The 25,071-nt window shown below is 39.4% G+C and overlaps 1 protein-coding gene across 1 annotated transcript; it reads right to left on the minus strand.

Annotated features, from left to right (window-relative positions):
• Window positions 1-2,725: 2,725 nt before the first annotated feature.
• Window positions 2,726-23,422, minus strand: acin1a (apoptotic chromatin condensation inducer 1a). Its single transcript, XM_038300474.1, has 18 exons — window positions 23,241-23,422; window positions 19,379-19,444; window positions 19,066-19,177; window positions 18,918-18,973; window positions 14,107-17,259; window positions 12,504-12,656; window positions 11,793-11,878; window positions 11,443-11,500; window positions 10,305-10,344; window positions 10,075-10,211; window positions 8,605-8,748; window positions 8,038-8,233; window positions 7,670-7,815; window positions 6,880-6,987; window positions 6,678-6,785; window positions 6,282-6,591; window positions 5,583-5,674; window positions 2,726-4,021 (listed from the first exon to the last, which is right to left on the minus strand). The coding sequence occupies exons 1-18, from the start codon at window positions 23,376-23,378 to the stop codon at window positions 3,671-3,673; spliced, it is 5,454 nt and encodes a 1,817-aa protein (XP_038156402.1). The 5' UTR covers window positions 23,379-23,422; the 3' UTR covers window positions 2,726-3,670.
• Between the last annotated feature and the right edge of the window lie 1,649 nt (window positions 23,423-25,071).

Here is a 25,071-nt window from a genome sequence, read left to right on the forward strand (position 1 = left end):
CAAAACAATCAATCATGTCCCAAACTAAAGAACAGATGACATCAGTGTGGAAAGGCCTAGAAATATTTAACACTTCTAGGAAATCACAGAGAGCCTTTATCCACAAATGGAGGACAAACAGAGCGACTAGCCAATTAAGAACACATTGACTTACTGGATTTAACAAAATAACTAACATCTCAAGCACTGCAGACCTCACTTTCATCAGTTAACCTCACCGTTTCTGATGGAACAATAAGAAAGAGGTTGGAACAGAGAAGCATCCATGAGAGTTAACTACAGTTCAGTCTAGTTTAGGGGAAGGCATCATCTGTTCTAGAGTGTCACCATCACACAGCTGTTGCGTGCGTCTCTGCTCCAACACACCTTAAAAAAAAAGTCTAAATTACCTCCTCCGCATGTTAGCAGGTTTTACAGATGCCTGGCAGTTAACAGTTTTTGGTGTTTTGGAGCACAGATATAAAGCTGCCAGATGGTGGCAGTGTGATGGTCTGGGAATACTTAACGGCTTCAGGACTTGGATGAATTTTCTCTGGCAGGAATTCTTGAAGAAAGTCCAGCTATTAGTTTATATCTCAACCCAAAACAGTTTTTTTCTTCTTATAAAACGTGTTCATGGATGTCTTGTAGTCCTGTCGATATGCATATTTGTTGCAATTCTTGTTTGTGTCTTAAATTCTCTTTGGCACCCTCTTCAGGTTTAAAAAGGTTACAGACGCTAGTTTTAACAGTTTGATCTACATAAACTCCGAAATGGTCCGAATCCTGAGGAAGCTCAGAAGAGCAGGCGGCTTTAAACAGTGTGGAATTAAACAGGCTGCTCATTATGAAAGATATTACATGCTGCTGAAGAAGAGGACGCAAAGACTCCTCCAGAGGAATAGTTAAGTTTAGAAAAGAGCAGTTACTTTTTTATGCAGGGTCAGGTCACTGATCTCTAGCTATTCTCTGAATTGCTGATGGAGCAAAAAAACTGAAGTCACCTGCCACCATCTTGGTTTTTCCCCACTTTCACAGTCGTGCCATAAAAATGCCTGTAATGTAATTACTATAACAATGTAATCAATATATGTATATTACATATACATCATCAATTTAGTATTTTTGGCACATCATCAGATTGTGTGTGTGTGTAATATTCTTAATGTCTTGCTTCAGTATTATTATGCTCCATTAACACACATATTTAGTTGTGATGGATTTGTATATGCTGTATTACATGATTTATAGATATGCTGATGAAGATTCTCAGTCATCCAGGTCATAGTCATTCCGTAAAAGTTCAAAAAAATATCCACTGGACTTGGTTTCCAAGATTTGAAATCTTGGAAAATTAAAATTCTTGGAAAATTAAAAATCTTGGAAACCAAGTCCAGTGGATATTTTAACTTTTACGGGATGATTTATAGACTTCATGGACTTCAAACTGACCATGCAATGCGATGTACCTATTTTGGAAAGGTGTGTCTGTGTCAAAGTGATGACTTTATCTTTGTTTTACAATTCTTAAGCCCCTGAAAATGTGAACATTATCTTCTTCGATGCTGTAGCGCACATATTTTTTACATTCTGACCGGTCTAACTAGTAGGGGTGGGTATTTGCAAAGAAGTCATGATTCGATTTGAATCACATGCCACGATGCGATTCTATCATGATGCATCATACTACTTGAAATATTGCGATGCATTGCGATCTTTTCACTGAACACTGCAAGAAAAAGATACAGCCCTTACCAGTGGCTGACTGGCTGGGTATGATCTGGATTGTGTCTTTAATTGATACATAACTGAAAGCAACTGAATTCATACTTAGCTGTATTTATTGAAATTACTTTTGGAGGTGTTGCCATGAAAACAAATACTGGACAGAAATATTACTACTACTGGCGTGGACAGACTGACAAAAAGATCTTAGGATTCATCAAACTTGAAAGACCAAAATAAGGATAATCAGTGCCATTTACATGGCCTCAGTGGTCCTTTAAACCAATTAAATGAAAACATTCAAATGTATATTTTCCCTTTTGCAAATGACGTGTGTCTTATCAATTAAATTTTTTACTTCTTTGTTTTTAAAGCCTAAATGCGTCCAAGCATCTGACTTGAAATGTTATGGAGCCGCGGGGCGAATTTTCATAGCGTCCTCCATGTTTTATTTCATATGACTCGTCTCAGTATCCCGCGGCCTGACATGCTTGTGACGCAAAGCAGCGGGCGTCAACACATCCGCAGCGACATCTGCTGGACTGGAAGTTGTATTCCACTTAATTTGGCTGATGTGCGCCAACCACTAATGTATTTTATTTGTTCATTTTTTTTATTTTTATAATCTATTATTGCCTTCAAGAATCGATGCAGTAGATCACAAAAATTTGAATCGCGATGCATCAATATGACGATTATTTTGCACACCCTTACTAACTAGGGAGTACCAATATGGCGGCTGGTGACTTCATAACAACTGGCAATCCAGTGAATAGAGATCAGTGGGTCAGGTTGGTTTGGATTTTGTTTTTTTAAACAAAGGCAAACTAAATTTCTTATTCACTTAGCTTATCTAAATGATAGATTATGTGTTGATAACCGGAGGATGTGACTTCAAAACAAAAAATGCAGAAATCCTTAATTATTTGCAGAAATAGGCTCAGATATTCTGTCGGTCAAAAATAAAAAATACAGAATTTATGTTGAAAATAGAAAATGAAAATACCACAATCATTTCAAATTTCAATGTTTTTTTTATTATTTGTACATTCACCACTGATAGGCGTACTTAAAGAATTAAAAACAAAATGAAATCTTTGTACTAAAATGATAAAATAACGATTTAAAAAACAAAATTAAAACCATTGGTGGGAAACGTATAATGCACTCTCCTCTCTGGTGGGTGGGTGGGTGGGGTGGGGGGGACCTGTGTTGACAGGTCAGGTTAAGAGAACCGGATTGAGGAGAGAAAGATGAAAGCAGGATCAACAAGGACAAAATGAAAACTCGAGTTAGTTGTGACATATTCTCTCCCACAGAGAACTTTCTCATCTCTTAACAGAGAAACAGGAACACTGCATTGTCTTAGTAGTTTTTACAATAAGTGAAAAATAATCCAGAGCTGCCTCATTTAAAGACTTGATTTTGCAGATATTTTAAGTCTGTACAAAATGCCAAACATGGATTTCTATATTTTTTTTTTTATTCCTGCAAGCCTCTGCGCAGACAAATAAATTTTCTCTTTAGGCAGGACTGGCAGAAGTAGCTTAGTACTACATGCAGCAACAAAAGAGGTTCTCAGCACATCGCAGGATGCTCACCTCCCAGAGGAGTCAACCACTGCTAAAAATTATGATCAGCATCTACACTTTGAAGAGAAAGTGGATTTTGTAGTAGTTTTAAACTGTCCAGTGTGCCTTTCTGCTACGCAATCAGAACAAAAACTGAAAGAGAAGACGGGAAAAGGCATGAAGAAAATGGCTGGGACACTCTGGAAAACAACACTGCAATCATCGTGTTCTCCGTACGCAATACGGTGGGCACAGATGTGCTTTAAAAAATAAGGGGTAGGGGCCTTTATGAGAGATGGAAATGACATCAGTTGGTCCTCTGTTGGGTCTTTGTTGTAACAAAGTACATGTAGTGAAAGGCAAAATGCAGGAGGATGGACTCCATGACAGTTCCATCAGCGCCTCCTTTCTCTTGGTTCGCTCCGGCTGCGGGAGCGCCGGCTGGATCCCGCTCCGCTGCCCCCTGGCCTACGGTACCCTTCCCTGCGTTTGTCGTTCTCCCTGTTCCTGTCTCTGTCCCTTTCCCTGTCTCTACCCCGGTCTCTGTCCCTCTCCCGGCCCTTGTCCTTCTCACCCTCACTCCGGTTTTCTGCCGAGGCGGCGGCTGCTTTCGTTCTCTCCTTGCGCTCCTCCTCCCTTTTCTTCTCCTCCTCCTCTTCTTCCTGTTTTCTTCTCTTCTCGCGTTCTTTCCTCCGCTCCTCGCGCTCTTTCGTCTCTTTTGCTCGGGCAGCTTCTCGCTGCACAAACTAAATTAAGGAAACAAAGAAACATTTAGGTGTGTATCTCAGCACAACTGTGCAACAAACCAGTGACTTTCAAAGGTATTGACACCAATCTTTTAAATACTCCTGCAGGCACTTGCATGAGTTTTGGTACCAGCATACCATCACTTTAAGAAAAATATTTTTAAAAAGCTCTGGGTTTTTAATGGGGGGGGGGGGGTCTATTTTACTTCCTTTTAAACATATCAGGTAGATCTTCAGCCTACAAAACATCACTTCCTCAGCTCAGCCTATTTGAAGCTCCTTGTAGAATGAATCCTTTTAAGGTCTGAGTTCTGTGTTTTTACAAAGTGCTGGTTTGGGTAAAATACTTCTAATTAGCATTTTGGCTCATTTTAGATAAGAAGAATATGACAAAAAAAAACAAACAAAAAAACAACTAAATACTTAAAGCTCCAGCATCCTGATAGAATTTTAGTTTTATCATGCTGGCTGTTAGTCGTCTGTCCTGTCAGCTGTAGTTCAGTGTTTGTGAAAGGCAGGTGTTCATTCCAATAATAAATAGTAATGCATTATATTTTTGCATGTATGCTACCGATTTTTTTTTTGCTTAGGGAACTAGGTGAGGGGCAGTGCAGATCTTGATTCCATAATCCTAACATGAAAAAAAGAAAATGTTTTCTAGACAACAACAAAACATGTACTTATTAGCCCCTTTTCCACTGCCGCTCAAAAGCTAATTAAGCTTTTTCATACGGAATCACCCAACTAATTTGCGTTACCCGTGCTTTCCTTTCAGGGGGCTTTAGTCGTTTTGTATACACTCTGTTTATACAAAATGACAATAAAATTTGTCCAAGTCCCTCGAGCAATCCAGTAGTTTGCTCTGATTAATGAGTCATGCAAGGATGTGCCCATCCTGCCATCTTTTAAAAGGTGTTTTTTTATACCGCCAACACACACACAGCTTTTGCAGTTGTGTTCTTTACCACTGTCTAATTTCTTAAATACATGATGAAGCAGAAGAGTAGAAGCAATGACTGTAGGACGGATATTGAGCTTCAGGCTCTTTTAAGCGTTTTTGCTGATGAGGTCATTTAGCAGGAGTTTGAGTCGGCGATGCGCAATGAACGCATCTACGCCACTTGAGCCAGACCGTCTGAAATAAACGTTCTGCACACCACAAAACAGGTGTGCGAAAAACTCAAGAAAATGAACAGAACTACATGAGGCTGAAGGACCACAACATCCTCAGCGGATCAGACATGGTATGACCAGCTCGATGTGCTCCTATGAAACAGACCCATGTACACGCTCAAACATGTGGTCTTTATGTTTTTTTGGCAACCATTTTGCTATGGGGATTAGCATGATTGTCCCGAGCACTTTCAGAGTTATGAAAAAAAGCGAGATGATAAATTAATCGAGATTTCAATTAGCCAGGTTATAAAAAGCCCGGGGTTTTCAATGGAAAAGAGGAACTTGCTTAAAAAAAAAAAGTAGAGGCGTAAATGGAAGAAAATAACACGTAAAAAGGTCCTGTTTAAATAGCTGAGTAGAAGTCGGTGAGCGGTTTTGTCCTCACCTGTTCCTCTGTGAGAGGAAGCCAGTAAATGCAGGGAACGGCTTTAGTTTTGCGGAACAGGTCATCCAGCAGCTTTGCGGGGGGATCTTCGGCTGTTCCAAGAGAAAGACAAAATCATTTAACAAGAATGCTTTATTGAATACACTGCATGCAGATTTAAATCTAGCTGAGGGTTGGACAGTAAAAGATTCTGTCCTTACATTCATTGATTGACAGAGAAAAGTCGTCAAAATTAAGTAAAACTCAGAGATTAAATGTAATCTTTTTTTTTATTAATGGATATATCCAAAGAGAGATTGCAAAAGAAAAAAATAAGCATCCTTCAGAAGCAGATTGAGCATGCTTTAGTTACCTCATCTGCTTTAAATATACACCCAGTCATACTCCTCAATCTGCCTTCACAAAACTCTAAGCTAGAACAACTATATCAGTATCCTTTCACAGAAGCAGTTTGTTATTCTCTGCTTCTGCAGGTCAGACCAGCAGCTGAAGGAACTGTGTCTAATTTCAAGGCTGAATTCTTCCCCTCAAAATTGTATCAGAGTAGCGCGCTTCTTATAAAATTCAAAGTTTAGCAATTATTCTCAACAATAACACATTTGAAAGATACTTTGCAAAACAGTTATGATTACATATTTGTGATTCATTATGAACTATTATTGTTTTCCCAAAGTATCCTGTGTGATGTCCAGCTTTTACCTTTCTTTTCCATCTTCTTCTCCTTGCTCTTTGCCCTCTCCTTTCGCCGTCTCTCTCTGGATTGTGACCTTCGTGAGCCTCCCTCCTTCTCACCTTCGGTTTTCCCAAACTCGTTAACCTTATCTCGATCCCACTCCCGCTCTGCTCGGGCGCGCTCCCTGCGCTCCATCTCACGCTCGCGCTCGGCCCACTGGTCCCGCTCGGGGAGGAGAGGCGGCGGACCTGATGTTCGTCCACGCACTGGGGCAGGTCCTGTGTCCTCTCCTCCAGGTCTGTCCACGGCCATCGAGGGGTTTCTCTGGTGGTCCAACTAAAAAAAGCAGATTGACACCATGCAGTGACCAATAACAAAGATGTCATGGTTTCAAACAAAAACATAAATGAACCGGCACATACCTCCTCCTGCTGGCAGAAGTCTACTCTAAGAAACTTTGGGTTGCTCTGAGGCCATTTCACTCCGTGAAGAGCTGCCTGTGTAGCGACTGCCTCTTCAATAGTAGAGTACTACAAAAAGAAAGATTTAGATAGCAAAACTTTCATTGATCATCACTATAAACATAATCATGGACAAAAGAAACTAACATAACTAATAACTTACAGTAACATAGCAGTGGGATTTGATTTTATTTATCCAGAAGCCATCCTCCACCAGGGTGCCAGTTCTGCTTAGCAGTTCCTTCAGCTGTCCCAGTGTGAACGGCCTTACCTGAACAAAACATCACAACTCGATTATGGACAGCAGGAAACAAGAGGAAAAATACAACAATATGCAAAAAAAAAAAACTGTTGCTAAACACCATTGTTGGTGTATCTATGCATTTCTTGGCTGAGTAAACAAACATTCAAAGAAGCAAACGGTTATTTATAAAAACAACAGAGGGGGTGCTTCACCGGTAATCCTCCTGAGTGAAACATGCAGAGAATGGAACATGCTTTCTGGTCAGAGTAACTACCAAACAGGAAAGCTTCAGATTATAGATCCATTTATATTAGAAAAAGTTGCAAAGAAAGTTGAATCCTATTAAAAGTATGATTTTACTCCCAAAAGAAACTCCTAATTTCCCTAAGATCCCTTTAAACCTCCGTTTGCCATCTGAACCTAATTTAGCTCATAGACCTTAGGTCCAGTTAAAAGCCTGCAGAAGATTTTTTCCAATAAGTTTGGTTTGATTTACTTATTCAAAAAACAGTAGTTTAAAATGAAAATATTAATCAATGGGAATTCTAAGTAGAGATAATTAATTGTTTAAAAATAAATTATTTTCAGTTATTTTTCCATATTTACCTAAAACTGAACCATAATCTAACTTCATACATATCAGGACTTCACAGACCCGCTGATTTCTTCATTATGACACAGCAGACCAATATCACCCAGATGTTCTCACCAGGTTCCAGATGTGAACAATGTTGGAGGCTTGGCCTCGCGGTGGTGATGGCTGCGTCGCTGTGCGGACAGGGTCATCGATAGTGATGGAGACACCTGTTTTCTGCTGGCTGATGGAGCGTCGAATGAGGGTGTCGCTGGGTGTCACTAGTATTTTTTTTAAAAGACAGAGAAACTTTAGGTGACAATTATTTAAAAAAGTTAACTTTAATATTTAAGATTAATAAAACAGTAAACAAAATCCCTGCGTTCAACTTTAGAAAATGGTTTGTCAAACCTTTTTTATTATTACATTTATCCAAACAGTGTAAAAATCAAACTATGAAGTTATGATTATTGATTTCAGGCCCATTGCTGTGACCATATTACCAGTGTTGTTTTCGGTATCTTGGCTTGGTAGTGTTGGTGACTGAGTTTCTACAGCTGCTGGGAGAGAGGTGTCCATCTGCTCCTCATGGGCTGTGATACTTCCCCCTTCTACCTGAGAATCATCTTCCTCAAAGTCTTCCCGCCTTATTCTCTTTGCTTCTTTTTGGCCATTTTCTTGGCTTTCAGCAGGCACCACCTGCAAAGAGAAGAGTAGGTGAAGGTTTGAATGGCAAAACAAAGGGATTTAATACTACTCCCCCCTTTAAATGAGCATCTAAGGAGTGTGATCTTGATGATCTGACAGCACAGATCATGTTTTGGGGTGTACTTTCTCACTTAAAAAACATTAAAACTATTTTTGACCAACTTATCACCCCAAGTATAGCAAAGCCACTCTCCCATTGAAGACAGGAGCAGCAGAAGCATCAGATGAATCTCTACAGATGATACTGGATGTGTCTCAAGAGCATCTTCAAAACTTTATGTGCAGAAGCATCAAAGATGAAGCAGCAGATGCTTCTTTGCTGCTCAAATTGCATGAACCTAGCATAAAAGCAGCAGGATCACCTGTGTGACGGTGCGTCGGATCTGAAGGTCCTGGTCAGAGCGCTCCCGCTCTTCCTCCTCGGTACCGGACAGAACAGCTTCCTCAAGATGAAGATCTACAACAGCATCCTGGCCGACAGGCGGCCTGATGTCAGGAATCAGGGACTAGAATGAGGAAAGAAAAAAAAATAAAAATAAAAGGAGAAACACAGGAACTGGTGTTTAGTTTCTGAGCACAGAGGCAACATTTGGAACAGTAGAACGTTTGTAGCTACAGTTTCTATTTTTAAAACATTTAATATTCTTTAGTGGGACTTCATGATGGGCTGTAATGTGGCACAGTTTGTAGCACTGTTGCCTAGCAGCAAGAAGGTTCTGGGTTCTATTCCCGGCCCAGGATCTTTCTGCATGGAGTATGAATGTTTTCTTTGTGCATGCATGGGTTCTCTCCAGTTACTCCTGCTTCCTCTCAGTCTAAAAACATGTTAGGTTAATTGTCTTATATAAATTTCCTTAGCTGTGAGTGTGTGTGTGTGGTTATATGTCTTTGTGTGTCTCCATGTTGCCCTGTGAAAGACTGGTCACCTCTACAGGGTGTACCCTGCTTCTCACCCATAGACTGCCGGACATAAGCACTGGCTCCACTGTGACCCTAACGGAATACGTGGGAGGAGATGAATGGATGGATGGGACTTCATGATGTAGTAATTGTAAAATTATTTGAAGCAATACCTGGTGCTTTTACTACCAGTACCCCTTTTGCTAATTGAAAGACGGATAAGTGTTTAGGGGTATGTCTCTAATAGCTGTTAACATCTAGAGCCTAAAAAGTCCAAAGTCCTAAAAAGAAGTCCCAGCTCAGTACTTAAAGCCACCGACTGTGTTTATTCCAGATATTACCTTTAATGTAGCTCCATCCATCTTTGAATCTCTTCCTCTCAGCTTCCCCGTCTCCAGCCATCCCCTTATTATTATGCTGCCACTACCATGTTTTAAACTACTTTTTAAATATATATCACTATAATGTTTTGATTTAGACCAATAAATGGGCCAAAAGTCTCACAGCTATCTTCTGACTAACCTCCCGTGTTTCAAAAGTTAACAACTAGCCTCCAGCCTGTAAAACATTCAGCCTGAACTGTGAATCTCTGCAGTTTTGGTTTCCATGATGCTGCTTCATCAACAATGTTCCCTAACAAACCTCTGAGGCCTTTAAAAAACAGATGAATTTATGCATAGATTATATTATCCATAGGTGTAAAAGAAAAAAAAGAAAGAAAGAAAAGCATGAGTCTTCTACCTTACACTTATTTGCTTTGTGTTGGACACATATTATGTAATAAACGTTTGCAGTTCAAATTGACAAAACAAGAAAAAGTTAAAAGGCAAATGGGAACTTTTACAATTATTCATAGAAGTTTTCAAAAAAAATCTACTGGTCAGGATAAAGTATATTAAAAAGTAATTTGTATCTTAAGCTGGTGTAAATACCTTGAGTGACTCGGTGGTGATACTAATGGAGGGTTTTTTGGCAGTGACGGCTGTGCTGGAGCCCCACCTCCTCTTGCGACCTGCCCCGGCCCCAGACTCGTGCTCGGCCTCCGTGCTGCCTGGTGACGGCTTACTGCCTGGTAATTCCAAGCATACAGAATCAATACATTTGATACTGAACCTATTGCTGTTTGAAGAGGAAGAGCTTAAACATTCAGGAATGTACTTACTGCTAAGAGAGATCTTTCGTGAGGAGAAAGCCTTTGGTATCTGAAAAAACATGAACAATTTGGAAAGATAAAAATCAGTCCAGAGTAAGTGGAGGGCAGCTGAAAGCTACAAAACTGAAAGAAATGCTGCAAACTGATGGACATCTGTTTCTTTAAAAACTCAATAGACAATAAACAGAAGCTAAAAGTTTCCATTTACAAGACCAGTGATTCATTACCAATGTGTCTGAACAGCAGTTTTTTTTAAAAAGTTTATCAATGATTCAGAAGAACTGTTTTTACATCTGAGTCTCTCACCAACATTATAAAAACATTTATAGAAAGAGCCACTTGATATTTCTAGGGAAACGTTACAGTCCAAGCACCGCTGCATGTTTTGTACGAAAGCAACGAGGGTCCAATCACTGGGTGGTGACATGATCGGACTAAGCTCTAAGAGCAATAGCCAGATGTTTTGGCTCAAGGCGCTGAAATGAGTTTTGGCACGAGTCCTTTAGAGATTTCACACTCTAACCAAAAAGACGAAAGAAAGAACCTATAAGATCAAAACCAGACACGTTTTTAACAGTCACTCTGCTCTTGAATCCACAAGATTGAGTTAAATGGTGTCTGCAGCCACATAAAAAAGCAGGTCTCTCTTTAGTCCACATGAAGAAAACATAACTCGAGCTTCATGCAATCTAGAGAAACATTAACTGTAGTTTTAAAGATTAATCTAAATTCTTGTGTCCCATTAAGCAGGTAGCGGTTCATAAAACAGAGTCTGCTGCAAAACTGTCTTAAAGAGACATTGTTGCCTGTGTTTGTTAGACAGACAGTAAAATCAAAGGGCCAAAAATAAAACTGTAACCATCATGAGGCTACAACCCACCTTCTTTAACTACAAGATCAGCCAAGTTATCTGACCGCTGCTGATACGCTTAAAATAACCAACACTGGCCAACACAGCATTAATGCAGATATGCAGTGCGTCACTATTCAGAAGCATTGTATTGATATAAATAAATCAATGAATTAAACAGATTAATTTAAAAACTATATTAACGACAGAGAAATCCAAACCCATAATTTATTGAGGCTTTATATTGGTACATGTCTTTTCCATCCAACATAGTTTAGGACTTATCTGGCAGCTTACCTCCTCACTGGACTCTGAATGCTTCTCTGGATCTGTAGTGGGAGCCTCTGTCTCCTGCCTATGTAGGATTAAAAACACAACTCCAATGTTTACCATGTAGATACTTGTGGATTTGTTTATAACTTTCTACATTAACCACATCCAACATGTAAAAATGATTTAAGTCTAGAACTATAATTATATCCACTCCTTTCCAGACCTAAAAAAAAATGTAAAGGTGCATCAGCTGGTTGTATCTGATTCACCTAAAAGCAACCAGTGTTACAGATCAAGGTTGCACAGATAAACATCAACGTCAATGTGGAAACAACTAATGTGATGTTTAGGAACACCAAAGCAGCAAAACAGACCCCTCGGGTTCTTTTTCTTCTTCTTTCTCGCTGTGTTTTCTCTTCCTGTTTGCTTCCTCTTTTCTTGTTTCCTCAGCCGCTTGTTTCTGGTCATCAAAAAAAGGAAAAAAAATTAAAAACAGGAAAACAGTTGCAAATTGAAAGTTTAAGCCTCCTAAATGAGAATGTTAAATGTTTCAACCTGATTCAAGATGCGTGACAGAAAGCCATTTCAAATTATAAATCAAATTATTGGCATAAAATATGCAAATGTTTTAAAGCCAATAAGATATTAATAAAAATACAAATAAGACTTTGGTATTTTTCTTGTATTTCAAGCCTATAACACAATGAGCACTTTTGGAAGTGGTTGGGCTCTCAAGCTATACAAAATAAATATAATTTATATTTATATATATATATATATATATATATATAACTGGACATAAGTTAGACATGGTTGGCTTAAAAAAGTAACAAGGCAGAAACCTGACACATTCAAAAGAAAAAATTAACGTTTTAAAACAAAATTAGTTTTTTAACTCACTAGAAAGACGTAAGGAAAAGAACAAACTAAACTGTAATTTAAACCAAATTCTGGAAATCCCATTTAATACACCCAATAAAGAAAACAATCAGATCAATTTCAAGTCAATAGAATGAAAAAAAAAAAGTGTTTTCTGTGTTTTTTGTTATCTACATTGTGGATAAATCATACTATAATTCACTGACCATAGTGTGAACATCTCCATCTGCAGTATTCATTCTGTCAACAGGCAGTTCTTTTTTATTAAGGCAGGCTTTGGGGCTTGCTTCTGAATTCTCAGACTGAGACTCTGTAGCCTCCACAGGTAGTCCTGATAAACCTCTTTCATCTTTCTCCGCCTGTAATAAAAAGTAAAAACAATGAATAAAAATTCTCATAAAATTGACAAAATAGAACTTTTTCCTTTTTGAATTGGTACACAAAGCTGTAAAAAAAAAAAGCTCTTAAACATCTTAGAAACTTCATCAGTGTTTTGTGTTTTTATTCACTTATATGACGGGGTTAATAAATGGTGACGTTATGGCTGCCCAAGCAAACTTCCCCCCAAACCCAATTCATGACTCATCCAGAGGTCAAGAAGAACACAGAACCCTTTCTACAGTTAAAGTTAAATCGAACATTCATAAAGCTGACAAATGCACCCCACACCTGAATTTTCTTTTTAATGGGAGTTGTAATGGCCTTAATATGATTCCAAAAAAGCTAAAAAACAATCCACTGGAGTATATTTCCAAGTTTGAAGACGTTTCACTTCCCACCCAGGAAGCTTTTTCGATTCAAAATGTCAAAATAGCATCAAATTCGAGGCTTTATGGAGTGGACCAAAAACAAAGCCTTTTTGGAATGTGGACATTCCAATTTTTTGACCAAAAAAAAAAATCCCATTACAGCAACTTCCATATGTGGTACTAAATCACCCAGTCCAATGGAGCAGCAGCATTTGCCATCTAGCATCTACAAACATGCAACATATGGTGCAGACACACATTTTTTCACAGTGATTGATTTGGTATTTTTTTAAGCTACTGTTAAGCCTCCATTACACAGGGTAGAGAAAAGTGTCTAGACTTTCAAACAATGGCGCAAATGGTGATAATGCTTAACCAGCCTATAAATAAGAAGAGATTCTACCTGCTTTGACTGTTTCAACTTAACATGGTGGACCTTACGCTCAAAGATTTAGTCACACTGCTGTATTTAATGTAAAAATCCAACCATCGATGCTACTGCCCCTGGGTCCACCGTATCCTCCAAATGTGCTCCCAATTCGAAAGCCAAGGAACTACAACTGGACCACAGTACTACTAGCTGACCAGGACCAGAAAACTGTAATTCCGCTTTAGGGACATATCCCCCAGATATCAGCGGTAGGGCAAGGATGCACTCAGGGGCTCAGAGAGGAGGAGCAGGAGTGCAGAACAAAAGGCTGGGCAGAGAGAACACCAGAGCAGAGCAGAGCAGAGAAGGTAGCAGGACTGGAATAGCTCTACAATAGTAGGATGCATTGCTGCAATGCCATTTACGCAGACAGAACTAGGGTTCTACATCATTTCAATGCTCTGTGCATTGATCAGGTTAGATAAAAGGCAATCACCCCAGGTTAAAACAGATTACTCTTTCTATATCAGTATTGATATCCAGCCTGATTTCTTATCTTTTTCAATTTCTTTAATTTAGATTTAACACATTTTTCTAAGTATCCCCTTAATTATTTTGAGCAGTATAAATTTCAAATACATAATTTAAAATTAAAAAATTAGATAAAAAGTTGGAATTTGGAGGGCTTACCGGTCTACTCCTTGAGGTGGAGACTGGTTGGTCTTGAGAAGATGACGATGAACCAGATGACCGTGATGATGAGGAATCAGAATCTGAGGAAGAGGAATCATCCGATAAAGATCTCCGTCGTACTTTTTTTCCTTCTTTATTTGCTTCTCTGTCCTGCTTTCCTTCAGGGATTGAAGAATCTATGCTTTGATCTTCTGCCTCAACAGGCTCTGCAGTCTTTGGCAATGTAGCCTCTTCTCTCGCCATCATGGGCCTTTCTTCTTTAGGATCTGAGTGAGCTGCAGTTGGGTTGGCGTTCAGGCTGTCAGAACCAGTCCTTGTAGATGCTACGGGTGCAGTGCTAACATCTTGGTTGGAATGAATTTGTGCGTCTTCTTGGTCAGTTGATGGCAAGTGTTCTCCTGGCTGACGTTCCCCAGCGCTTGTAGGTAAGGTGGCAAGAGGGGCTCGAGGCTGGGGGGTATCAGAAAATGTACGAGGCCGCTTAATAACAATCGAGGTTGAACCGGACTGAGGTCGTACTGGAGAGTCCCTGAAAAGGCGAGACTTCTTAAATGATGATTGTGGAGAGACAGTTGTGGAAATAGACTTAGCTGGTTGAGCTTCAGTCTGTGCCAAAGAAGTACGGACATTTTGCTGCTCTGGGGCAGCCTGGGTACTGACACCCAGCTTAGAGCCACTTCTAGGAGGAGAAACACTACCCCCTCTCTCTTTCTCTTGTTCCATTGCCTTGTCCTGCATTTCTTGCTCTAGAGCCCTCTCTTTTTCTACTTTTTCTTTCTGTAAAGCCTGTTCTCTCTCTCGTTTAAGAGCTTTCTCCCTCTCCACTCTTTCCTTTTCCAAGCATTCTTGCTCAAGAGCTTTCTCTCTCTCTATCCTTTCCTTTTCAAAGCGTTCTTGCTCAAGAGCTTTCTCCCTTTCTATCCTTTCCTTTTCCAAACGTTCCTGCTCAAGAGCTTTCTCTCTCTCTATCCTTTCCTTTTCCAATCGTTCATGCTCAAGAACTTTCTCTCTCTCAATCCTTTCCTTTTCCACCCTCTCCTGTTCAAGAGCTTTCTCTTTCTCTATCCTTTCCTTTTCTAATCGTTCCTGCTCAAGAACTTTCTCTCTCTCAATCCTTTCCTTTTCCAACCTCTCCTGTTCAAGAGCTTTCTCTTTCTCTATCCTTTCCTTTTCTAATCGTTCCTGCTCAAGAACTTTCTCTCTCTCAATCCTTTCCTTTTCCAACCTTTCCTGTTCAAGAGCTTTCTCTCTCTCTATCCTTTCCTTTTCTAATCGTTCCTGCTCCAGTGCTTTCTCTCTCTCTATCCTTTCCTTTTCTAATCGTTCCTGCTCAAGAACTTTCTCTCTCTCAATCCTTTCCTTTTCCAACCTCTCCTGTTCAAGAGCTTTCTCTCTCTCTATCCTTTCCTTTTCTAATCGTTCCTGCTCCAGTGCTTTCTCTCTCTCTATCCTTTCCTTTTCTAATCGTTCCTGCTCCAGTGCTTTCTCTCTCTCTATCCTTTCCTTTTCCAACCTTTCCTGTTCAAGGGCTTTCTCTCTCTCTATCCTTTCCTTTTCTAATCTTTCCTTCTCAAGAGCTTTCTCTCTCTCAATCCTTTCCTTTTCTAATCGTTCCTGCTCAAGAGCTTTCTCTCTCTGTATCCTTTCCTTTTCCAATCGTTCCTGCTCCAGTGCTTTCTCTCGCTCTCTCTTTTCCTTTTCTAATCTTTCCTTCTCAAGAGCTTTCTCCCTCTCAATACGTTCCTTTTCCATTCTTTCTTGCTCAAGAGCTTTCTCTCTCTCTATCCTTTCCTTTTCCAATCGTTCCTGCTCCAGTGCCTTCTGCCTCTCTATCCTTTCCTTTTCCAATCGTTCCTGCTCAAGAGCTTTCTCTCTCTCAAGCCTTTCCTTCTCCTTTCTCTTGGCTTCCAACACCCGCTCTCTCTCCAACCTCTCTTGCTGAAGAGCCCGTTCTTTCTCTATCCGTTCTTTCTCCTTGGCTCTTTCTAGCTCTAAGGCCTTCTCAATCTCCTCTCGTTCACGCTTTTCCTTCTCCTCCCTCTCTCTCTGCAGACGTTCTTCCAAAGCTCTACGTCTCTCAAGCTCTCTCTGCCTTTCCATCTCTATCGCCCTCTCTTGCTCCTCCCTCTCTTTAGCCAAAGCCTCCTCCCGCTCCTGTCTCTCTTTTTCAAGAGCAAGCTCTCGCTGCAAGACCCTTTCTCTCTCTTCTCTCTCTAAAGCCAACTGTTGCTCAATCATCTCCTGTTCTTGCCTCTCCAGCTCAAGTGCCTTTTGTCTTTCCAGCTCCATCACCCTTTCCCTCTCTCTTTCCTGGGCTGCAGCTGTTTTGCGTGCTCTCCCAGATTTTTGGATGTGGGCTGAATGTGTGCCTGGAATTATACTGGCAGACCCTAGACCATCTGGTGGCCCTTTGCCAGGAAACGCCATAAGTGAGGGTGAACCGCCATCTTGCCCATCACCTTTACCATCCGCACCGTGCCAACTTCCAGAAAAGGCACCCTCAGACTCCATTTTACGTGCCAGAAGGGTAAGAGGACCTGGCTTACGGTCAGCATGGCCACTTCTCTGTGGCTCTGGGCTGCTACTGCGGCTGCCGCTGCTGGAGGAGCCAGAGCTGGAAGAGCTTGGCGAGTGCCTGGCAACAGGGGGACTAGGTGGGCTCTGCTTTGGGGTGTCAGGTAAGGGAAATGATAATTCTGGAGGTGGGGATGGAGGTGGTGTTGGTTGGCGGAGCTGAGGTGACAAAAGGGAAGGAATGTGCTGCTGCTGAGGTTGTGGATGACGTGCTGCACCAGACCGTGCCGGACCGGAACGTGCTGGACCAGACCTTGCTGCACCAGACCGTGCTGCGGGTACTCTGGCTGGTTCTCTGAGGCTTCTTCTTGGAGCCCTGTTTCCCCAGTCTTCATCATCATCGCCATCTTCCTCACTGTCATCATCATCGCTTTCGCCTGCAACTTCACCGGAAGCCGAACCTCGTTCTGACCTCTGCTCTGAGGCAGGAGCTCGCATGGCCTTAGAGCCAGAAGCAGGGGGACTGGACACATCTGCCTCCTGACTCCTGTTTCCCTGTCCTGAATTAACTGAACCAAAGAATCCCTCTCCATCTGAGGACCCAGGTGGTCTGTGCTGCCCTGCTGGTGTGACTTCCTAAGAAGTAGCAAAATAAAAATTGATTAGGAAAATCATAATTAGCAAAATGATTCACAAAAGTTTTACATTCCCTTCAATGCATTAATGGTAGCGATTTGGTTTATACAGGCAAAATACCATATAACCAAACTAATGTAAACATTTCTGCTTATTAAATTAATTCAGTTTTTATAGTCACAATACCCAGTGAAATAGACTGCCTTTAAAATTGACTTGCCTGTCTACCTATCTGAAAGACTTTACAATGAGAACATTTAACAGGAACACAGCCAAGACACTAATACAATGTCTGGAGGAGCTGCAGAGATCAAAAGCTAAGGTTGAAGCATATGTCGGCTAAAGAGGAATTGTCTGTTTAGTCCACATGTGTAAATTACCTTTATGAAAAACAAAACATTGCTCAAAGAAGTGCCATTAAAAGTGTGCCATAAGTCAACAACGGAATCACAGAAAACCCATGGAGAAAGGTGTCCTGACTAGATGACACCAAAACAAACTTTTTCTGATGTGCAAAATTCTGTGTGCAAAAAAATAACATTGCACAGAAATCTGAGCACTCTGACTCTGGTGTGTGGTCATGTTATAATGTTACGCTTTTGTTTTTTTAGAAGGGAGGAAAAAAAAGCGTGTCAGATTTAATAAAATAGTCCATAGAACTTACTATAAAGAAAATTTGTAAGGCTGCAAAAAAAGAAATCAAAACTAGGGTCAAAGTTCCCATTCTAACAGAACAACAAGTCTTTATATACAATAGAGCTGCTACTAATAATTACTTTGTAAATTATTTCATCTGTTGATTATTCTTCTGAGATTAATCGATTAATAATCGATAGCCAATGAATCTTTAAAGAAGACTTTTTATGAAATTAAACCAGGTAAATCTCGAACTTTCCCACTTGTGGAGCTCTAGATAGAGCAAACTGACAGACATTTTTTTTCTCCACACAATCTTGATATAATTGCTGCTCTAAGTGGGTTGCCCTGTCAGCTATAGGTATATTTTAGAGAGACTATACTTCAGTTGACAATTAATCAATTACTAAATTGGTTGACAATAATTTCAATAATCAATAAATCACCATTAATCTGATTAGTTGTTTTAGCCAAGAAACACCAAGCACCAACACCAAGAAATACAATTAAAAGGTTTTGGTGAAAGCATGTGTGTGGGAATGACCCAGTCAATAGTCACATCTTAATCTAATTATGATATACGTAGCAAGACTTTAAATGTGTGATGTTCAAAGACTCTCTTCTTTTAATCTTACTCACTTTTAGCATAATCCAAATACCAGAAAAACAGGGGAAAATATCTACATCTGGAAGTACAATTCTCCGCAGTTACAGCAGCAAAAAGACATTCTTTAGAGCATTGACTCATACTTGTTGAATACAAATGAATACCAAACCTTTCAGTTTATAAGTGGGAAAAAACAAACCAAAAAAACCCAAAAAAAAAAACACATCCATATTTTTTTCAACTTTCCACAAAGAAGGTCAAAGTTGAAGATTATAATCTGGCAAAAATGCTAAACAGTTTAAGGTGCAGATTTATACGTGGCCCATTGACGTATCCCAAGGAAATGTTAAAACATTCTGCATGCATGAACTAACAACAACAACAAACATAACAAAAAAAAAAAACACATCCGAACCTGTGCAGGAGGAGGGCATGGCGTACTGTTGTTAACCTGTGTGTGGACCTCTTGCTCTGTTTACAAAAGGAAAATTACAATTTTTTTTTACAACAATCCAACAAAGTCCACAACAAATAACACTGATGGGATTTCCTACAGCTCTTACCATTTGTATCATGTGCTTCACGGGCCTCTCTCTCAAGACGCTGCCTCAGGAGCTCTTGCTGCTTGGCCAGATACTGTTTGATAAAACTGTTCTGGCTCATTTCCTCACCAATCTAAATATAGATATATTACAAGAGAAAAAAAGAGGAAAAAAATTTAGCAGGTGCAATCCTGCAGAGCCAACTGAATGAACCTTCACCAAAAATCTATGAAGAATTGTGTTAACACACATTCAGTTATTTATACATCAGACATTAGTACTTAAAAAGAATGTCTGTCTTTGAATTGAAAATAAAAGCATCTTTGAGGTTTACCTGAGAGTTAGGCTGCAGTCCAACATGTGGAGTAGAGGTTTTCTGCAAATTCTCCAGCATGAGAGCCTGTTAATGAGACAAGAATATTTATTATTAAGGGAGAAACATGGAGAGTACAACTCCCGGAAATTAAGTTACAGTATTTTGCTTTTAAACATTGTGTTGAATTACAACAAAACAATTTATGATTTTTTTTCATTCCATTTCTTTTCCTGTCTCGCTTATCCCAAACAGGGTCATGAGGGATGCTGGGCATCTCCAGCTGTCTAGGGGCGAGAGGCGGGGTACACCCTGGACAGGTCGCCAGTCCAACGCAGGGCAACGCAGAGACAAACAACCATTCACACCTAAGGAGACAAGCCAATTAACCTACCAGTCATGTTTTTGGACTGTGGGAGGAACCCGAAGTACCCAGAGAGAACCAACACATGATCAGGTAGAACATGCAAACTCAATGCAGAAAGACCCCGGCTGGAAATCAAATACAGAACCTTCTTGCTTCAAGGCAGCTGTGCTACCCACAGCACCACTAAGCAGCCCACCTCTTAATGAATTTTACCAGTATTAAAAAATTATATATAAACACGTAATTAATAAGCATGAAGCAAAGGAAAAACTTTTAGTATTGGAAATAAAAAAATCTGAAAAATTCGGCTATTCAATTACATCTGTGCATGAGTCTGTACTTATTAGAACCATATTTGTTTTGTTTTTTTACACTTTTATATCATTCAGAGTGTGTCTACCAGGACTGCATATAGTGAGACTGTGATTTTTTTAATTATTTCTCAGTCAGAATGGATGCAGAATAAGTCGTAAAACCGTCAACCAGATTCTCCAATGAAGATGAGTTTTATCAGGTTGTAAAACAGACCAGTAAAATATAGAGTCACCACAAAATACTTATTGCAGATTTACATAAATGGGCTTTGAGGAAAACAGTGATTCAGATCTACAAAAATCTAAGTCATCCTCTGCCATCGTCTTTTGGGCTGGTGACATTTGGTAGGGAACTAAGAGTCCGGTTAATAAAAACAGACCGGTATCAAAACTCAAACACTCCCTCTGCCATGACCATTCTGAAACAGGAATACTTTTAGTTAGTAACTGCTTAGATCATTGTGGGATACCCCTAATTTATCTAATCGCTTATTTATTTTAATGGTGTCTATGGAGCCCTTTTTTCTTTTTTTTTTTAAAGATAAAAGGTATTTCTCATAACTTTGCTTTCCTCCCACAGTCCAAGAACATGCCTGTAAGGTTAATTATCTTCTCTAAATTTAAATTAAAAGAGTGTGTGTGTGTGTGTGTGTGTGTGTGTGTGTGTGTGTGTGTGTGTGTGTGTGTGTGTGTGTGTGTGTGTGTGTGTGTGTGTGTGTGTGTGTGTGTGTGCATGCTTGTGTGTCTCCGTGTTGCCCTGCAACAGACTGGTGACCTGTCCAGGTTGTACCCGGCCTCTCGCCCACCACCACCAGGACCCTGACAAGATTAAGCAGGAGAAGACTGGTAAATGGATGGTATTTCTTAGATTTTATGTGCATTACATTTTGTTTGGATCCAAGAGAGGTGGCGAAAATTGGTGGATGAAGAGGATCAGCAAACTGGTAAAGTGAAAACTTCAACACAAAGTACTTGAAGTGTTGCTGAAGTTTTTGCATTACAATTAGGTATTTGTTTTTTCAGGGAATGCTGTTCTTTCAGCTATGGTTTTTAGAAACCACGGTTCTACTATCAAGCAGGTTTTACTCTGGGGATTATAAGTTCAGACAGATGTGTAGTGATTTTTATTTTTTATATCACTAAGCTTTCATTTAGAATAGTTTGGCATGGCTTTTCTCATCAAGCTTCCATTAATTTATATGCAATTTATGAGAGCAAATGATTTGCAGTTGTCCTATCAAGAGTTACTCCCACACTAACACAGTCACAATATGCATCCTAATGTTTGTGGGTGTGATTGTTAATTTCTCCCAGCATCTGTTGGGGTCGCAGCTTCAAAGCCAATGACTTAAAGAAGCTGAACAAGCTCAGAAAAAAGGACAGTTTTGTTCAGGGAAGCCCTTCACAATCTAGAGATTTTACAAAGAGGGATTTTTCATAAAATGAAGGACCCCATGAAGAGACGTGGGCATCCTCCTCAGTAGACTGTTAAGCAACAACAGTGTCAGTCAAAGGCTTCTCCATATCTGCAGTAAGGCAGGCTGCTACTGAAGATCCCTCTCCCCTAACTCCATCAAGATCTCCAACAACTCACTGAAGAAACCCCTAGTAGTTACGCAACAACATTTAGATAATTTTTTTATCTGAATTGACCTATCCTTGCATGCTCAGGCTAAGCAGAAGGCCATTTCTAAAACACTCCGTGTGAAGTTCAAAGCTGGTTGAATACTTATTTAATGACTTCTGAAGAAAGCTGGCTGCACTGAATTTTATTTCAGGCTTCCAGGCCAACAGTCATCAAACAGATCCCATCAAACATGAACATTTCGAAGTAAGCAGCTAAAAGATGTATGCAAAGGGTGGTGTATATCTACATCACATAAAATGCCACAAACATATAATTCCATTCTGAGAATATAATGTGAGAAAATTTTAAAAAGGCAATGGGGCCTAAATCTTTGCAAAACACTATGTAAGCAAATTATTTCATCCATCTTCTTAGTTTGTGATATGATATCTGTATATCTTTATTGATACAGTTTAGAGAAATTAAGCAAGCTTATTAAAAGTAAACAAGAGTAATTTAAGTCACGCCGGAGATTTCTTCCCGTTAAAAGAGTTTTTCCTCTCCACTGTCGCTTCAAGCATGCTTGGTTTGAGGGATTGCATCTGAGTCAATGAGTTGATGCAATCCACTGGTTTTCCTTAGATAGAAAACTTTTAATCTATTTGACTGTATGATCTGGTTAACTGTAAAGTGCCTTGAGATGACATGTGTCGTGAATTGGCGCTACAGAAATAAACTGAATTAAAATTGACACAGGGAGCTACTTAAAAAAATGACTAAAACTAAATAAGTCTAAGTTTTATATACAGCAGATTAATTAACTGCATGCATGCACAATTTAAGAAGCAAGCACAAGTTAGTAAATATTAATTAAAAATTTAATATAATGAAAAGTGTCGTTATTTTCTCCCTACCATTGTTCAAATAAAACCTTAATGTGTCAAAAACATTTACACAATGTAGCAACAAGTGATATAAAGTCCCAAAGGAACCTTAATACTTTGCCATATGAAATGTCAATAAGCTCTGTTGACATTTACCACTTCATATATAAACTAAAAAGTATATTTATCAAAAGGTTTCAAGCACTGACATTTGTGTACTACATTATTTACTACAGTTCAGCGGGCACAGCTTGCACAGACCGCGGTGTTTGACGGGACAGATAATGATCCCAAGTTTCATGGCGGAATCTGTCGAATACAAAGTGTCACAAACAAACATGACTGACAAAAAGAGGCCACCGCAGCTCACTATCTGGGTTTATTTTGCTGTGGACAGCAGTGTGTACACAGCAGCGAGCCAGCGGCTCAGGCCAGCGCTCATTTCGCTGCGTTAGCAACGGGAAGCTAACAGGCTAACAGCACAACAAACAGTTTAGGGCTAGCTAAGAAGTTAACTGAACTGCGCTGCAAGCTAAGAGACCGGTTGGGCTGGAGAAACAGAACTGCAATGAGCAAGTATACCAAACAAGCAATCAATAAACCTCTGAGGTCCGTTTGTAAAACTCCACTCCTCATCTAGGCAGTAACGACACTCAGTTATCGGCCCTCTCCAGAGAGCATCAGCCCGTCTCTGCGTTAACGCTAGCTCGGGATCCACCAGCGGAACCGCATTCTGCGGTAAAACCCTTACCCCTTTAAGTCTTTTGACGAGAGCATTCTTTTGTCCGCTTTTCGACAGCCCCCGCTCCTCCAGAGCCGCTTTAAGGTCTGCTACGCGGAGCGACTGGAGCGGTCTCCCGTCCAGCGTAACGTCTTCGAGATCCGCCATTTTCCGTTCCTCTAGTCAGTTCCCAGCGAGTACGCCGAGCACCGCCTTCCTCCACCCTGCGTCACGGCCTTCCACTTCCCGGTGGTGGAACAAATCGAGTTGCCCTGTTACGACGCGCCTTCGCCTTTCAGTTGCGGCTTCGCACTAGGTTTTACGGCTTCAGTGTTGCATTAAAGTCATACGGAAGAGGATTAGAGTCACTGAAAATAAAAAAAAAGTTAACTGATTTTTAAATTTTATTTCAGTATAAAAAAGTCAGAGTTCTGACTTTAATCTCAGAATTCTGAGAAAAACGTCAGAATCCTGAGAAAGTTAACTAATTTTAAAATTTTATTTCAGTATAATGAGAAATAAGTCAGAAGTCTGGCTTTAATCTTAGAATTCTGAGAAAAAAAGTCACAATTCTGAGAAAAATAATATGAATTCTGAAATTGAAGTCAGAATTCTGAGAAAAAAAGTCAAATTCTGATATTAAGTCAGAATTTGGAGAAAAAAAGTCAGAATTCTAAATTCTGAAAAGAAAAGTCAGAATTCTGAGATTAAAGTCAGAATTCTCAGAAAAAAAGTCAGAATTCTCAGAAAAAGTCAGAATTCTGAGATTAAAGTCAGAATTCGGAGGAAAAAAGTCAGAATTCTAAATTCTAAGAAAAAAGTCAGAATTATGAGGAAAAAGTCAGAATTCTGAGATTAAAGTCAGAATTCTCAGACAAAAAGTCAAAATTCTAAATTCTCAGAAAATAGTCAGAATTCTGAGATTAAAATTTCTGACTTTCTGACAGAATTCTGACTTTTTCCCCATAATAAATTTATTTAAAAGTAAAAAAAAAAACAGTTAACTTATTTTTAATTTTTTCACCGGCTCTAATCCTCTTCCATAATGTCAAATCGCCTATTAGATTAAAATATCAAAAATAATTTTATGATTGTTATGTATTTTCTCCAATCAGGAATACTCAGGTAAAGCCAAAACAGGAGAAAGGTATATAGCAGCTACTTAAGGGGTGAACTATGGTCCTGGTAGCCTCAATGAGAACTGTAACTCAAAAATGTCCATTTTAAGTTTTTGTACACACTACGGAAAGCTTACAGAGTTCGAAATACACATTTGAAACTTCAAGATAATTCCAATTTTTTGCTGCTCTTATGCTTAATTTGAGGACAATAAATCAGAAAATTGCTTGAATTATCTACAAGGTGAAAAGACTAGTACTCTCGGGCTGAGCAAGAAAAGGCAAAATTGAAACATTAAAACACCACCTAATCCTTCATAACTGTTTTGTCATTTTCTTTTTTATTCAATAACATAAAAAAAAATAAGTTATATATCATACAATCAATTTCATTCATGGAAATGTATCAGAAATGTATCAAAATGTATCAGAGTGGTTTTTAAGTAGCCTAATATATTTATTTTAATAGGACCGTATTTGAAATTAAAATATATATCTTACTGTACAAGATGTACTTGAATGCACCATGACGATTTATTGCCAGTGGCCGTAAAACGTCGAGTAAAAACGCAACAGCTTGAACGCGGTGGAATATTTGATGGAAACAGTTTTGGACACAACACCTCTTACAACTATAAACACTATCGATATGAAATAAATATAACAGATTACACAATTCAATAGCATGGATTCATATGTTTTCTATATCGTACATTCTCATTCGTGTTTTTAATCTTTTTAAA

This window comes from Cyprinodon tularosa, unplaced genomic scaffold, assembly GCF_016077235.1.
Source record: "Cyprinodon tularosa strain WSP-4 unplaced genomic scaffold, ASM1607723v1 ctg45, whole genome shotgun sequence".
Classification (NCBI taxonomy): domain Eukaryota; kingdom Metazoa; phylum Chordata; class Actinopteri; order Cyprinodontiformes; family Cyprinodontidae; genus Cyprinodon; species Cyprinodon tularosa.